General features: G+C 38.6%; 1 protein-coding gene across 3 annotated transcripts in view; it reads right to left on the reverse strand.

The window, feature by feature from the left end:
* RALGPS2 (Ral GEF with PH domain and SH3 binding motif 2) overlaps positions 1–15,127 on the reverse strand; it is a 117,204-nt gene that overhangs the window by 14,732 nt on the left and 87,345 nt on the right. For 2 of the 3 annotated variants that reach the window (XM_083358705.1, XM_083358706.1), the window contains exons 14-18: positions 11,472–11,526; positions 9,893–9,970; positions 8,265–8,370; positions 1,158–1,250; positions 451–556 (exon numbers count right to left, since the gene is read on the reverse strand). In XM_083358705.1, coding sequence (XP_083214831.1) covers positions 451–556; positions 1,158–1,250; positions 8,265–8,370; positions 9,893–9,970; positions 11,472–11,526 — 438 coding nt within the window. Of the gene's footprint in view, positions 1–450; positions 557–1,157; positions 1,251–6,271; positions 6,480–8,264; positions 8,371–9,892; positions 9,971–11,471; positions 11,527–15,127 lie in introns of those variants that run through there. The other variant, XM_083358707.1, reaches the window with a different exon arrangement.

A 15,127-nucleotide genomic window follows, 5' to 3' on the forward strand; every position in this document is an offset into this window, starting at 1 on the left:
TTTTTTCATAAGCTGTGGTAACTTTGAACTATCCTTAAATGAAAACTGAAGACTTGCTATAATTGATTTAACAACTAATCACAGGGAAAAGGTATCTGTTGAATGTAACAACATGATTGTTATATTTAATTTTCTTTTAATAACAACCACTGATGTCCAAATAACAGGGAAGAGGTATCCATTAAATGCCAAATGATTGTTCCAAGACACAAATGAAAAGTCGAGACAATATTCACTGTTCCCTTCGAAATGGGATTTAGTATTATCAGTAAAATGGGTTAATACTGAATCTCAATTTGAATACTTTCTGGACTGATTGGAACAGACTTTGACTATTTGGGGGGCAAAATCTGCTAATGTCTAATTTGGACAAAGGTGAGCACTGCAGTGTTAGTTATTTCTAAAGACGATTAAATCAAGAATTTACTACTAGTAACTAATGTTACTGACCTTTTTCGGAATCTGTGAGTAGGAAAAGATCCGGATGATCTGGATCATCAGCCATCATAACCATCCAACCCACTACTGACACATTCTTACTTGGTGTAGATTTGAACTAAGAGTAGGGGCGAGGGGAACATCAATGAAAATAAAATAAAAACAAAAAGAGTACTGCAATATTTGCATTAAAAATAATGGCTGCAACAAGAAGAGCAGAGTTGACCTGCTCGCTTTTGTAATGCAACACAGATTAAGTAAACTCAAAAAAGGGATACAGTATTTTATATATTCCAGAGTTAATGTGGGACTGGACCTTGATCCACAAACAGCGGCGTCACATAAGCACGTTTTATGTCAATTATGGAAAGCCCTTTTTCTCTTTGAATCTCCCTGTGTGGGCTGAAAGTTTCTATTTTTCCATGCACAGAAAAACTCAACTGAATTATAAGGCTGCTTGTACAGATTCTAGATTTGGACCTTTCTGCAACAATTACAGCAGGAATTTTGAAATTAGCTTTAAAAATTACAACTTGCTTGAAGCAAAGTTCAAGATTAAAATAGAGGAAGCAAATGAATAACATATATTGACAATATGAAATTTATAGAATGATGGCAATTCAGTGTTGCACAATATGCAGCATTCACACTGAAAGGCTGAAAAAACCCTTCTGCCAAAAACTATCTCTCCTAGCTGAAAGCAAGAATACAATACACACGTGTTTTCTTTCTGTAGCCTTTAAAGACTTTGCAGCATAGTAGAAAAGCTGTGCTCCACACAAAGCCACCCAGTATTTGGTCCAAGAAGCTACCTAGATGATTAGAAAATCACAAGGTTAATAAATAAAAAAGGTATCTGCCATTGCATCTTAATTTTGTATATATTTTACTCCTATCCATTTTACACATTAACTAAGCAGAATGAGACTTTTAGGATATTGTTAGCTGTAATCCACATTATATGCTGTAATAAAATAACATTTTGTGCAGTTTAGTAAACATGGAAATTTAAAAGCATATACTTGGCATTGATTCAGGATTCTCAAACTGCAATATGTCTTAAGTCACCCCAAGAGCAAATGCAACAAGTAACATCTCTTTCCAATCTAGGGCTTGAGGATCACCAAGAAAACCAAAACTATGTTGTGAGCCACCAAACCAATGTAGGATTGATAAACCCTTTCCAAACTGGGCAGTTTTACATGCTAGTTACAGCACTGGTACAACTATATATAGAGATATATACTTAGAAGCCATTATATCCTTTATTGCTAAAGAATTTTCATTATAGTCTATATCGTTGGCTTATATGTTAAGACTGGCTTACAGGGTAAAAAACCTTAATGCATATTCTTGGAACTCCTTATATCTCACAGGGAGTTTGGGACAACCAGTTATTTTTGGCTGTCATGGCAGGAGATCAATATCTACTTATTCAAACCTCATTAAACAAAAAGGGGAATTAGCAAAATAATCTTGACTTAAATTTAGATTAAATTTAAAAATAAACCTCTTCATTTCAAAGATCATCATAAGTGTCTGTATGCAAATAGGCAGTGGTGTTCATCTTCCAAAAGAGGGCAATTTTACACCTGTCTGGATCATCTTCAAATGTCTAATCTGGCCTTTCTAAGGAAATAGTGGTGCAGTAGAGAAAATAAGGTTACTTGCAATGTTTTCCGATGAGGTTCAAGCCTGGGCATGGGGCAGAAAATATTTTAGTTATACTTTGCTGGTCTATGACTGTAACAAAGATCTGATATAATTTAGTTGCACTGATGGATCATTTAATTTGGGACATGGATGAGTGTACCACATCCTTTCTGGTATGTTTACATCTTTTAGCAGAATCTAATACAATATCAACCACTTTTTTTAACCTGCCTGCAAGGGCTGGGGGTGGTGGTTCTATTTTACAGTGGTTTTACACTTTCCTGATGGGTGGTACCAGACAGTATGGTAGGTTAGAAGAGATCTACTTTTAACATTAAATTTGCAGATGACACCAAGCTGGCAGAAATAGCCAACACTCCAGAAGACAGGCTTAAGATACAATAGGATCTTGACAGACTTGAACATTGAGCACTATCTACCAAAATTAAATTCAATGGTGAAAAAAGTAATGTTCTACATTTAGGCAAGAAAAAATGCAGGGGTACAGTATAGGTGGTAACTGTGGGAGGGATCTCGGAGTCCTAGTGGACAATCATTTAAATATGAGCCAGCAGTGTGCTGCAGCTGCCAAAAAAGCCAATACAGTGCTAGGCTGCATTAACAGAGGGATAGAATCAAGATCACGTGAAGTGTTCATACCACTTTACAATGCCTTGGTAAGGCCACACTTTGAATATTGCATCCAGTTTTGGTTACCACAATGTAAAAAAGATGCTGAGAATCTAGAAAGAGTACAGAGAAGAGCAACAAAGATGATCATGGGACTAGAGGCTAAAACATATAAGGAACGGTTGTGGGAATTGGCTATGGCTAGTTTAATGAAGAGAAGGATGAGCGGGGACATGATAGCAGTGTTCCAATATCTCAGGGGCTGCCACAAAGAAGGGGGAGTCAGACTATGCTCCAAAGCGCCAGAAGGCAGGACAAGAAGCAACGGATGGAAACTAATCAAGGAGAAGCAACCTAGAACTAAGGAGAAGCTTTCTGACAGTTAGAACAATTAACCAGTGGAACAACCTGCCTCCAGAAGTTGTGAATGCTCCAACACTGAAGTTTTTAAGAAGAGTTTGGACAGCCATTTGTCTAAAATGGTATAGGTTTCCTGCCCGAGCAGGGGGTTGGACTAGAACAGGTGTCCCCAACCCCTGGGCCGTGGACTAGTACCAGGCTGCAGCATGCCAGCAACCGGGCCGCATAAACAAGCAAAGCCCCATCCATGGGATGCAGGCAGCACACAAAACCACACCCCCTCCAGTCCGCAGAAAAATCTCTCTCCCTGTAACCGGTCCCTGGTGCCCAAAAGGTTGGGGACCTCTGAACTATAAGACCTCCAAGGTCCCTTCCAACGACTGCTGCTGCTGCTGCTGCTGCTGCTGCTACTACTACTACTACTACAACTTCTTCTTCTCCTCCTCCTCCTCATTATTATTATTATTTTCTCTTTTGCTCCAATGTGGAATTCCATACGTATCTCTTTTCTCTCCCCCAGATGTTTAACTCTGGGAGAGTCATCTGTCCATTTGGGGTGAATTATCATCAGTACTGGGGCCAGCAATATGGTTGAAGTCCTGGCCTAGTGCCTGGAAGCTATAAGAAGGGGAAAGACAAATAGAAGTTGAATATCAGCAAGGATGAATTACTGTTTATACAGCAATCATCTGGCCCTCTTTGTACTCTGGATGTGGTAACACTACCTCTGAAGGAACACATCCATGACTTAGGGCTCCTTCTAAACTTGAGGCTACAGCTACTACTGAATGGGCAAGTGGAAACTGCAGGTAGGAAGACCTTTGGCTGTTGCTCCAGTTTAGTCCTTCCTAGAGAAGGAGGCCCAGGCAACAGAGTCACACACCTTTGTGTCCACCTGCCTAGAATACTGCAATGTGCTGTAAATGGGGCTACCTTTTGAAGGCTACTTGGAACTGGAATTGGTTCAAAATCCAGCACCCTTTTTGATGGCCAGGGACAACTGCTATTTGCATTTAACACCAGTGCTTCAGGTTCTGCATTGGTTTTCAGACTTTTGGTACAATTTAAAATGACCTATAATGCTCAATTTGGCTTGGCAAGATTGTCTATGTCAGGGGTGTCAAACTCAATTTCATTGAGGGCCGCATCAGCATTGTGGCTGCCCTTGGGGGGTGGGTGGGTGTGGCTAGCATGGGCGTGGGTGGGTTGGGCATGTCCTACTGGGTGGGTGTGGCCAGCTCAACATCGCTTGTGTCAGGGGTGACTGTGCAGACCTGGGCAGGCCTGGGACGGATCCAAGAGTCTCTGGCGGAGGGTGGGACTGGGGCGAGCGCCGAGACATGGTCCACTGCAGGAGCTTCACTGTCCCTCTCAGGCCATGTGGGGGCCCCCCCGATGATGCAGGTTGCCCAGAGCCTTGGGCAGCGGAGGTCAAGTGCCTAGCCCTCGTGTTCAGGGACCCCAGAGCCCCACTTCTCCAAGGGGGCGCCCAGATGCGCTTACCTCTTCGAGCCTGCTGCTGCTATGCTTGCTCTCCTTGGCCAAGTTGCTCATAGTATTGCGGGAGGGCAAAATGTGTGGATCAGAGGGAGGCCCGAGGTGCGGCGGACCAGTCCGCTGTTTCCAGAGCAGATCCCCGGGCTAGACGCAGCCCACGGGCCTTGTTTTTAACATGTCTGGTCTATGTTAATTGAATCCTATCTGGACTGCATCCACATCCTGGGAAGGATGCTAACGGTTCCTTGCCACATGAGATCCACATGAGACAGTAAGACCTTATATGTCTCTGTAATATCTACCCTATGGAACTGCCTCTTGATAATCATCTGGGAGCTATCTTTCAGAAAAGCTATAAAAATGAAACCATTAGGTACAACAGGGCCTCCAATTAAAATTTCTGATATGCTTATTATTAGTAAATTATTAAATGGTTTGACAGATTGGTATTGACTTGGAGATTACTGTTAGGCTTATTTTTTATTCTAAACTATTATGAGTATCTGTATACTGTGACTGTCTATCACAAGTGTCTATAACATTCTTTAAAATTTTATTTACACTGCCCTAATCTGGATGATGTAGTAGTAATAAATTATTATGTCAAATCATTAGTAATGTTAGAAATTTCCTAGTGTATCTGCTATTAGCGCAGCGTTTCTGCAGACGAATGCTAATCACTGAGGACTGTGAAACATTATTTTATAGGATAATGGCTTTACATAGTGCAAAAGCTATTCAGTGCAATGACTGACCTGATGATGTGGAAGGTTCACAAAAAAATGTAAAACTAATACCCAAGCCCCTAAAATTAAAAGCTATTTCCTGGACATGAACTACTGTCAGTCTCAGGTTTGTTTTTTTCTTTATATTTAATTAATTTTCTATTTTTACAATCAAGTGTCTAATAGAAAATGTGATGACTGAGTCCATTAGTAATTCCGTGGTACATGTAAGCTTCTTCAAACTAAATCCAATATTACACCCTCCAATTCATTCTCTCTTCTGGTAATAAACATTTTTCCACACTAAGCAAATACAATTCTTATTGTTGTTAGTAAATAGTTACATATCAACATTTGTTACATTTTTCTAATAGTGTTAATAATATCAGTCTAGAATATTCTTTCCAAACAAAACATATCTTAATTGCATTTGCACTCAATATCCATTTATTCAATCCATATCCTATTTTTGCTTTTTTCAAATTTAATTTCCCATCCATGTTCAAAATACCCCAATCATTTATAATTTCAAAAGCAATTATATTTGGGTAACCAAAAGCTTCCCTTAGTCAAAGTTCTTAGCATATTCTTATTTCCTTTTTCATACAAGATATGATATTCTGATTACAAATCCTATCTATCTAGTTATAATAATACTTCTATTTCTAGCAATCTATTCTTAACTGTATTCAAACATCTAATTAGTAATATAACATCCCCTCTAATAGGTCAAAGCTTCTATTTCCTTCAGTCTTACTCTAGCTTTCTTCGTTTGCCAACTAACTTTCCAAGTCAGTGCATTTAGATCATCAAATAATTCTCCCTCTATTTTTGTGTATGTTATTTGAAACAAGAGAAATAATTTAGTTAAAGTATTTTTGGAAGAACTAGCCCGTTGATATTCATTAAACAGCGTCCCTCCTTCTCTAGTTCCCCACAGTTCTGTTAACGGCTCTATCTTCCATTCCATCAGCTCTTCTTCCTTATCCTCCAGTATATTCTGAAATCTTGGTTTGTAGAATGTCTTTTCCATTTCCAATATTATCGTGTTTTCTAAGCCTTCATTTGTCTGAGTCTGTTCGTTAGTTTCTTCTTTTCACCCTCAATTTTTGTGTCAGCATTCTCTAGTTTTCCTTCTATTTTCTGGGTTGTTAGTTCCTTCTCTGTAGTTATTTTCTGAGTTAGTAGATTTAAATTAGAAAATTATTCTTTTATCTCCTTTGTGTTATTTTTAATCTCATCACAAGCTAAAGCAATTTATTTATTAATTCAATTTGTATACCGCCCTATTCCCGAAGGACTCAGGGCGGTTTACAGGGCAAAATTTAAAAACAATACAGTATAAAATTAAATTAAAATAAAAAAATTAAATATAGCTCCAAGAATTAAAATCCCAATTTAAAATCATTAAAACTCCTCAGTCCAGGCCTGATAGCTCAAAGAGCCAGGTTTTTAGGTCCCAGCGAAACGAACGAAGGTCAGGGGCAATCCGGAGTTCCGTTGGCAATTGATTCCATAGGGCAGGCGCGCCCACAGAGAACGCCCTCCCCCTGGGGATCGCCAGCCGACAATCCTTGACCGGTGGTACCCTGAGGAGGCCCTCCCTGTGGGAGTGCACAGGACAATGGGAAATTGACGCTGGCAGCAGGTGTTCCCTCAAATAATCTGGGCCCATGCCATTTAGGGCTTTATAGGTCATCACCAGCACCTTGAATCTCACCCAGAGGGCAACTGGAAGCCAATGCAGCTCGGGAAACTCCCATCACAACTCGCGTGGCTGCATTCTGCACCAGCTGAAGCCTCCGTGTGGTCCTCAAGGGCAGACCCATGTAGAGAGCATTGCAGTAGACTAGCCGGGAGGTCACGAGCACATGGGTGATACAATTGTTTCTTGTATTAATTTCAACATGGAGAGAATTTCTTTCTGTGGTTCATCAGTATTTCCTTGGTGGTATGTCAAACTGAGGCTTCTGGAGACAGATGTTAAGGATGGTTTCTTACCATTTAGAGCTAAGTATGGAACATCCATTTTATTTTTTTGTAAGTGGCCTTTATAAATTATCCAACCAACTATCCATTCTCAAACCTCCCCTAAGCAAGTATAAGTAAAATTCATTTTTTTCTGTCCAATGAGGAATATAGCCTTTCTGTCCAGGGAGAAGAAAGAACCACTAAAGGTTGTTTATCAATCAAGATTTATAATCCAAAGTGTTCCATCATATCAGGCAATAGTGTATGTTTCTTCAACAGGAAAATAGTTCCACAATACAGTTCTGAAAGTCAGTATTTGTGTTCATAGTTCAGACAGGCCAATTTTAGAGTAGTATTATCGTCTCTGCCACACAGATGAGTAGCCCCCAAGTCTATTCCTTTTTCTCAGCTGCAATTCTCAAAAATAAAAGCTTCCAAGGCCAGCCAGAGTCTTATCTAATTCTGGACTTCAAGCCAGGTTTCTTTTAGGCATAATAAGTTGTAGTGCCATAATTCACCACTAGATGTCATTAACGCTGTTTTCAGTTTTTAAATCCAAAACTTATATTGTAAACTTTTCAAGTCTTTTTTTTTAAAAGGTCTTAAAAGTACTTAGTTCTCAAATTTCCAAGCCACCTAGTCACACACACTTGGTATGGCTCCGTCTTCTGCATCCGCTTTGCTGTGATGTCAAAACCAGAAGCCAGTCTCAGGTATTTTTCAGCACCATCCATAGGAAATTAGTTTGGAGAGGTAGCTGCACAGATTATTTGAATAAGTCATGAGATATCCTGCCACAATTTGCATTTTATATATTGTATATCCTGTTTTCCTATCAACTAACTTCTAAATATTTTATGACCTACTGAGATGTATGTAATTCAAATGCTTGAGCAATCATTGGTGAATTAAAATAAATAAATTATAATACTTTTGAAACAGGAAAAGCCAATTATGAAAGCATTTTAAATAATTTATTTAATAACTTACTGTCGGTTTCTTCCCCTCTTTCAACAGAGTTTTTCTTCTAAGAACCCCTTGAATAGTAACAGCTCCTGGATATAAATGAACAGCTAAATCTTCAGACTCTGCAGAACTAAAAAAAAGAGCAACTGTAAAGTATGGAAAGGTATTGTGTATTTCAATGGAAATTCTTGAAGTATCACTAATATTTATGTTTTCCGAAACTACCATTTTAATTATTGGATTTAATTATGGAAACTTTTAGAAGGATTATATAGTTTACTTGCGCAGCACTGATTAACATATAACTTTCACTATTATTTACTACTACAAAGAGCTACAAATAATTCTAATTAGCAAAAAAGCTGAAATCACTTTAAAAATTCCTTTTATTTTAAATAATTCTTTCCAGACTTTTCCAGATCTGCTAAAAATCTTGGTTTTATAGTAGTCATTTGAGTTAATGAAAAAAGTATAAAAAGAAAAACAAAGAAAAACAGCAAGAGCTTAATACATGCACAATATCATACCAAGATATTTGAAAGCAATAACAGAAGCAGCAGGAAAGCAGAAAAGCTGGCCCAGAGCTGTTAAAATAAAGCTGCTGTAACATACCTTGTGTTCTAACAAGTGAGTAGCTGACCAACTTTTAATGACAGGAAATATTTGACTGCACAAGTGTTTGTGTAACTGCACACCAAGCAACTTATGTGGCATACCTATCATTCTCCAGAGACAGATTTAAGAAAGTAAAAATTTCTGAAACACCTTGGAGAATTTCTTCCATATATCTTTCAACTATTTAGCCAATAAACTAGGAGAGATGGCAAACTTTCTAAACCTTCAAAAGTTAACATATACTTGTCCACATTACATCAGATAATAACACTTATTCGAGGCTAGATTAATGTTTACTGAAGAATGTAAAAAGACCTTGATGTGAATTTAAGTGCTTCTCATAAAATGTTATTCAAAGCAACTTTAAGGCAAGGAATGCTCTGTTCTTTGAATAGCATTGCTAAGAAAACAAGATGAAAGGGAGCCCTTTTTATTTTATGACATTATTATTACTGCAATTTTTTGTGTGACATAGTTTTTGTCTTCTAATAAAAACTGCCAAAGGTATTTTGGAGAGGTGTGAGGATAGGCAAGGAAGGGGATAGGCAACTGAATTTGGGGTACCTGGCCATATCAGTTATCCCACACTTCTTTCTGCCTTTCTGGAAATAATGGGCATCTGATTTTCAATTTATATGGCTCAGGATAGAAAGAAAAGCAACATCTTAATTCTCACTCAATCTTCAAAGTTCCGACATTATTCCTCTTGCCATCCGATTACTTCTAGTACCATCCAGTATCATAAATGATGGTTTAGAGGTTTTTTTTTAAAAGTAGCGATCTAAGTAAAACATTTTGGGAAATTTTTGAGTAATTTTACAAAATCAGATATGCAGATTACAATGAGCCAGCCATAGGCTGTGAAGATATTATTAAGTTTTAAGACATATATTCTGTTTCAATAGAGAATGTTCACCAATGTGATATGTCAAGATACTTAGAAAGAACAGGAGTGTCAGATTACAACCACGTCACTATCAAATCAGTCACCAGCACCAGAGGAAAATGTCTGGCCCTTGAACACAAGGGATTGGTACCTGCTGCCCTTCATGTGGCTCCAATAGCCATTTCGTGCTATTCTTGTCACCGGACCAAGAGAATGGTATAATCTGTTCCTGTTGGATTCCATTATAAATGGTACGGGTTACATTTTTTGAATTCATAGTCATCATTTGTTAGAACACTATAATAAGCTTTCCTTTCTGCTACATTGCTACATTGCTTGTTCTGTAATCACCCATGTATTTCAGTTTTCAAAAGATCTCTTCTTATTTGATCACATGTTCTTGGTGTGAACACATATAACAATAAAATATTCTTACTGGCATCCCAATGAATGATTAGACAATATCCTAAATAAATAACATCTGCAGTTAAAACAAGACATTTCTAAAAGGCAAGTGATAGGAAGCAATGTAGTTACCTTAGAATATGAAAACATTCCCTCATAGAGTGGTTTAGCAGTGTATCTTGGCTTTTTTCTTCTGCATAAATTCAGAGATTATATGATGCATGAATATGATGTGTGAGGGGCTGATGTGGCATGAGTGCAGAAGGGCTGGAGGATGATGTGAGAATGGGGGAACTTATTCCAGTGACTTACAACATTCTCTGCTGGCTTTCTGAGGAAGTCAGCGGGAAGGTTGCAAATGGCGATTATGATAGTGCGGTGCTTGGCAACTTGTTGTAAATGCAAATGAGTACCATGCACCAGGTGGTAATCATGTGACCAGAGGAGTGCTGGAATACCCAGAACTCTCAGGATCGATTGTATCACCATTCATTCAGAACTGTTATAACTTGGATTTGTACGTCAAGAACTACCTCTATTTATATTGATAGAAGTATTGTTTTATGCATATTACTGAGCAAAAATGTATTAAGATAGTGGCCTGAAAACAGATAATCTAAGTCAGGGAATAAAAAGTATTTGAACAGTTCATACTGCAGAAGAAAAACCTTTAGTTTTATAGAATCAACTATGATTCTACTAGCTTCTAATGTCACTTCATTTGTACTGAACTGGGAGCTGCACAAGCACCTCAGATCATAGTGGTGCTTTATCAAATGATCAATGCCTTTCACTTGAAAGCTGCTGCAATGATATACAAAAATAATAATTTTCTAAAAACAATAGTAGATTTATAGCATGTTTTTATATAAGCCAATCATATATATTCACTAAGACAGAAAAGTCAGTCATCTACTGTTTTAAATTGGTCAGGCTGCATCACAGGAGAACTATCACTTGGATTTAGGAGTTCAGCTTTGGGAAGCTGCTTTCAACAATCTCCCAAATAGCTGTAAGTAGATGATGAACCACTCATATAAGCTGCATATGTTCCCTTTGAACAAATTTGTTACAAAATAGGATTCTGGGACCCCTGCCAAAATATTAGTGATAATACACCCTTCAGAAAACTTGATCGAACTACTTAAGCCATTATTTTTTGTCTTACATATATAACCCATGTGTAGGAAAAGCAATGCTTTGATTAAAAAGCACTATACCAGGAAAGTTTAGTACACTTGGTACACTTTTCTATCTGGAAATGTAAAATTCTCATATGTTAAATACATGTATGAATAAATATAAAATATATTGATGTCTCTTACCTTTCAAATGCTGGCCATGAAGTTTCTTCACTGAGCTCTGAACCATCACTGCTACCTAAAATCAGAATAAATGAATAAATTTTAAAACTTTCTATCTTTATGATTTACCAAGCCTGAAAATTTTTTCAAAAAACTCTACCCATAATAAAACTGACTCAATTGCAATGACAGTTAGTTTAAAAAGAAAACAACTTATTTCTGGGAGTTTTATGAGATTAATTGCGTATACTAATTTTTATGTTCAATTTCTCTCTCCCCACTTAACTGTTTGAACTCACTTAAATTCAAATAGTTTAGTTGCATATAATTTAATTGCATTATATGAAATATGAATATATATCTATATCTATAGTATTTGTTCTTTGTTTAGTAAATGAATAAGTATTTGTGCCTCTTTACATTATGTTTGTGTGTCTCTATGAAAGAAATGAAGTAGAACAATAACAATTTAGCACCATCTTCTGGAATTAGCCAACTCCTTATAAACTCTAGAATCTAAAATTGCTTAACTTCATAATGTCTTTCCCCTTCCACCATTATTGGACAAGGTGCTTCTTTCTCAACTGGTCTCAGTTTCGATCCCTGAGCCTGCTTCAGCAGGCTGCAGTGAAATACTGGGTGCACTTTCCCCAATATTCTAGGCAGTTTCATTTCTACAGTCACTGGGTTAATAATTTTAACGATCAGGAAATGGCCTATGTATTTAGGACCTAGCATTTTACAGGGAATCCTCAACTTTAGATATTTGGTGGATAGACACATTTTTTTTTTTTTTTTTTTTATTGAAAAGTTTTATAAAATACAATTTTCCTTTAAAAAAACCCACCTTCCCCCTCCCTCCTCCCCTCCCTACCTCCCCCCTATCTCCCCCCCTCCCCCTCCCCCTCCTCCCTCCCCTACCTCCCCCCCTCCACTTCCCCTCCTCCCCCCTCCCCCCCCCGACTTCCCAGAGCAAAATACAAGGTATATATCTAAAAGGCAATCATAAACAATCATATACTAACAATTATAAACTCTAAAATCCATCACTCTCTAGCTTGTATATAGTAAACCAATCCTTAATAATACTAAATATATATAAAAAACTAAAATAAAAGAAAACTAGCATCATTCCCATCTATATTCTTCCACAATTCACTATTACCTTAACATATTCTCATTTGCACATTAATAAATAGTTCTTACACAAATTAACCCACATTAACCCACAAAACTTTCTTCCTCTTCCTCTGTAGTAAGTTGTCCATTAATTCCAAATTAAAAAAAAAAAAAATCTATTACCATACATAGCATCCCAAAACTTTTTTTTTTTTTTTTTTTAAAAAAAAAACACAACTACCACTTAACTATAAATATTTTGTGGAAATTCCATAGATTTCTACTGATCTTATTTTTTTTCCTTTTTTGAGCGTTTTAAGGCAGCACGCGTCACCCTCTGTTCTCTAAGATCATCCAAAAGAGTTGCAGCTTGAACTCCTCCTGTACCCTTCTCGTCTATCTGTGCATCTTCATCCTCTTGATGTTCTCCTTCTCCAGATCCCTCTGCAGCTTCCAGAAGTGTTGATGGGGTTACTTTCAAGACATTATTATAAAAATCATGCGCTTGCTTCACATTACTCAAACAGTACCTTTTGCCATCATACATGAAGCTCAACCCAGCTGGGATCTCCCATCTGAACCTTATATCTCTTTGCTTGAGCTCTTGCACAAGAAATATAAAATCCTTCCTTCTCTTTAAAATCTTTGGAGGAATTTCTTTTAGAACCAAAACTTGTTGACCAGCAATCACAACTTTGGTATCGTAGGCAGCTTGTATAACTTCATCTCTAATTTCCCTTTTTACAAAATAAACCACCACATCTCTAGGCAACTTTCTCTGTTTAGCAATCCACGAATTCACACGAAACACTTTGTCCATACCTTGTTTTAATTCAGATGCTGGATGGTTCAATACTCCCTCAAAAGCCTCAGAAACCAGCTGCTTTAAATCTTCCTTAATATTCTCTTTTAGGCCTCTAATTCTCACAGCAAACTGCATCTGGTAAAATTGAGCCAAGCTCTGTTCACTGTCGATTTTGTCTTTTAAATCTTCAATTTCCAATACTTTTGCTTCTAATAAAGCATTCTTTTGAATCAAATCTTGCACTTGATCATCCAGCACCTCCACACATTTAGCAACTTTTTGCACTGAGGACAAAATGTCTACCTTCATTTCTCTAAGTTTCTGTTCCATCCTTTCTTCCATTCTCTGCTCCAATTTCTCCAGTTTCTCCTCCATCTGTAGAAATTTAACACCCATTGACTCCAAAATTAACTGGGTATGTTTTTCAAGATCCTTCGATGTCAATACATCAGGAGAATGCAACGCCTGCAGCAATGATTGTTGTTGCACCGGAGAATTTCCAGCACTCCGAAAAGTTCTAGGGGGAGGTTTAGCCGCCATCTTTTACTTACAATTGTGACGCACTTTCACTTTAAGTTTTAAGCAAAGTCCATCAAGCTTGAGAGTAAAATAAAATCTTCTTCATCTCTTCATCTTTCCCTCTTGTACTGCTCTGCCTGCTCTTTCCCTTTCATAGTCTCTCCTTCAGGCAGGGATGGTCGCAGACTCCTGGCTCTGCTCCATGAAGTCCGGAGCAGAGACGCTAGCCAGCTGGGAGCAGCCCAGGCTACGGGGGAGTTCAATCCTTCAGCCGCCCAAGCTCCAAGCTCAGGCGGCCCCGGAGAACTCAACCCCCACCTGGGGGCTCACCTCCTCCTCTTCTCCCGAGGAGGGGGCTTCAGATTCGCCCGAACAGCTGATCGGCGCTGTTTCGGGCGAAAAAAACACCAGCTGAGCCGCGGGCAGCCCGGGAAGGCTCCCTCCGTCGCCGCGGAGCCACCGGAAGTCGGTGGATAGACACATTTAATGTCCTACATGGAATGTTCCCTGGGGAGCTTGCTTCTTATCCTCTTGTTTCTTTTGATTCTCTGTTGCTTTGGAAAGTGCTTTCCTCACATTATCCCGAGTGCCTTTTAGGGAATCTACCCAATCAGCCAGTCACCAATGGGGGTGTGTGTCTCTCTTGGGCATTCTGGTATTGGCACAAACTCCACTCCTGTAGCTATCTTAAATGGGGTAAGCCCTGTGCTACTGTGTACCACTTTGTTGTATGCAGCAAATGGCAGGAGCTCTGCCCAATTAGACTGCTGGTAGTTGACATAACAACGCAGGTACTGTTCCATCATTGCATTGGTTCGTTCTGCAGCTTCATTTGTACTCAGATGAAAAGCTGAACTAAGACCCTAGGAGGACCCTATCAGCTTTACAAATTCACGCCAAAACCTGGCAGTAAATTGGACCCCTCGATCCAAGATTATGCGTTTAAGTCAGTAAATATATTGCAGGAACATCCTGGCCAATCTCTGAGCTAATGGGAGACTGGAGCATGTGGTGAAGTGGGCCTGCTTTGAGAATAGGTTCACCACTGTCCATATCACCGTATGCCCTCCACTCTCTGGAAGCTTGACTATAAAGTCCATGGCTATCTCTTCCTAAGGCAGGGTCAGGTCAGCCACTTGCTGCAGCAATCCCGGACTCTTCCCTGGTTGGCGCTTCATGGCCATACACATGGCACAGGTTTTCACATAACTTTATTTTTTTTTATACACGTTTT

This window comes from Vipera ursinii, assembly GCF_947247035.1.
Source record: "Vipera ursinii genome assembly, chromosome: 3".
NCBI lineage: Eukaryota > Metazoa > Chordata > Lepidosauria > Squamata > Viperidae > Vipera > Vipera ursinii.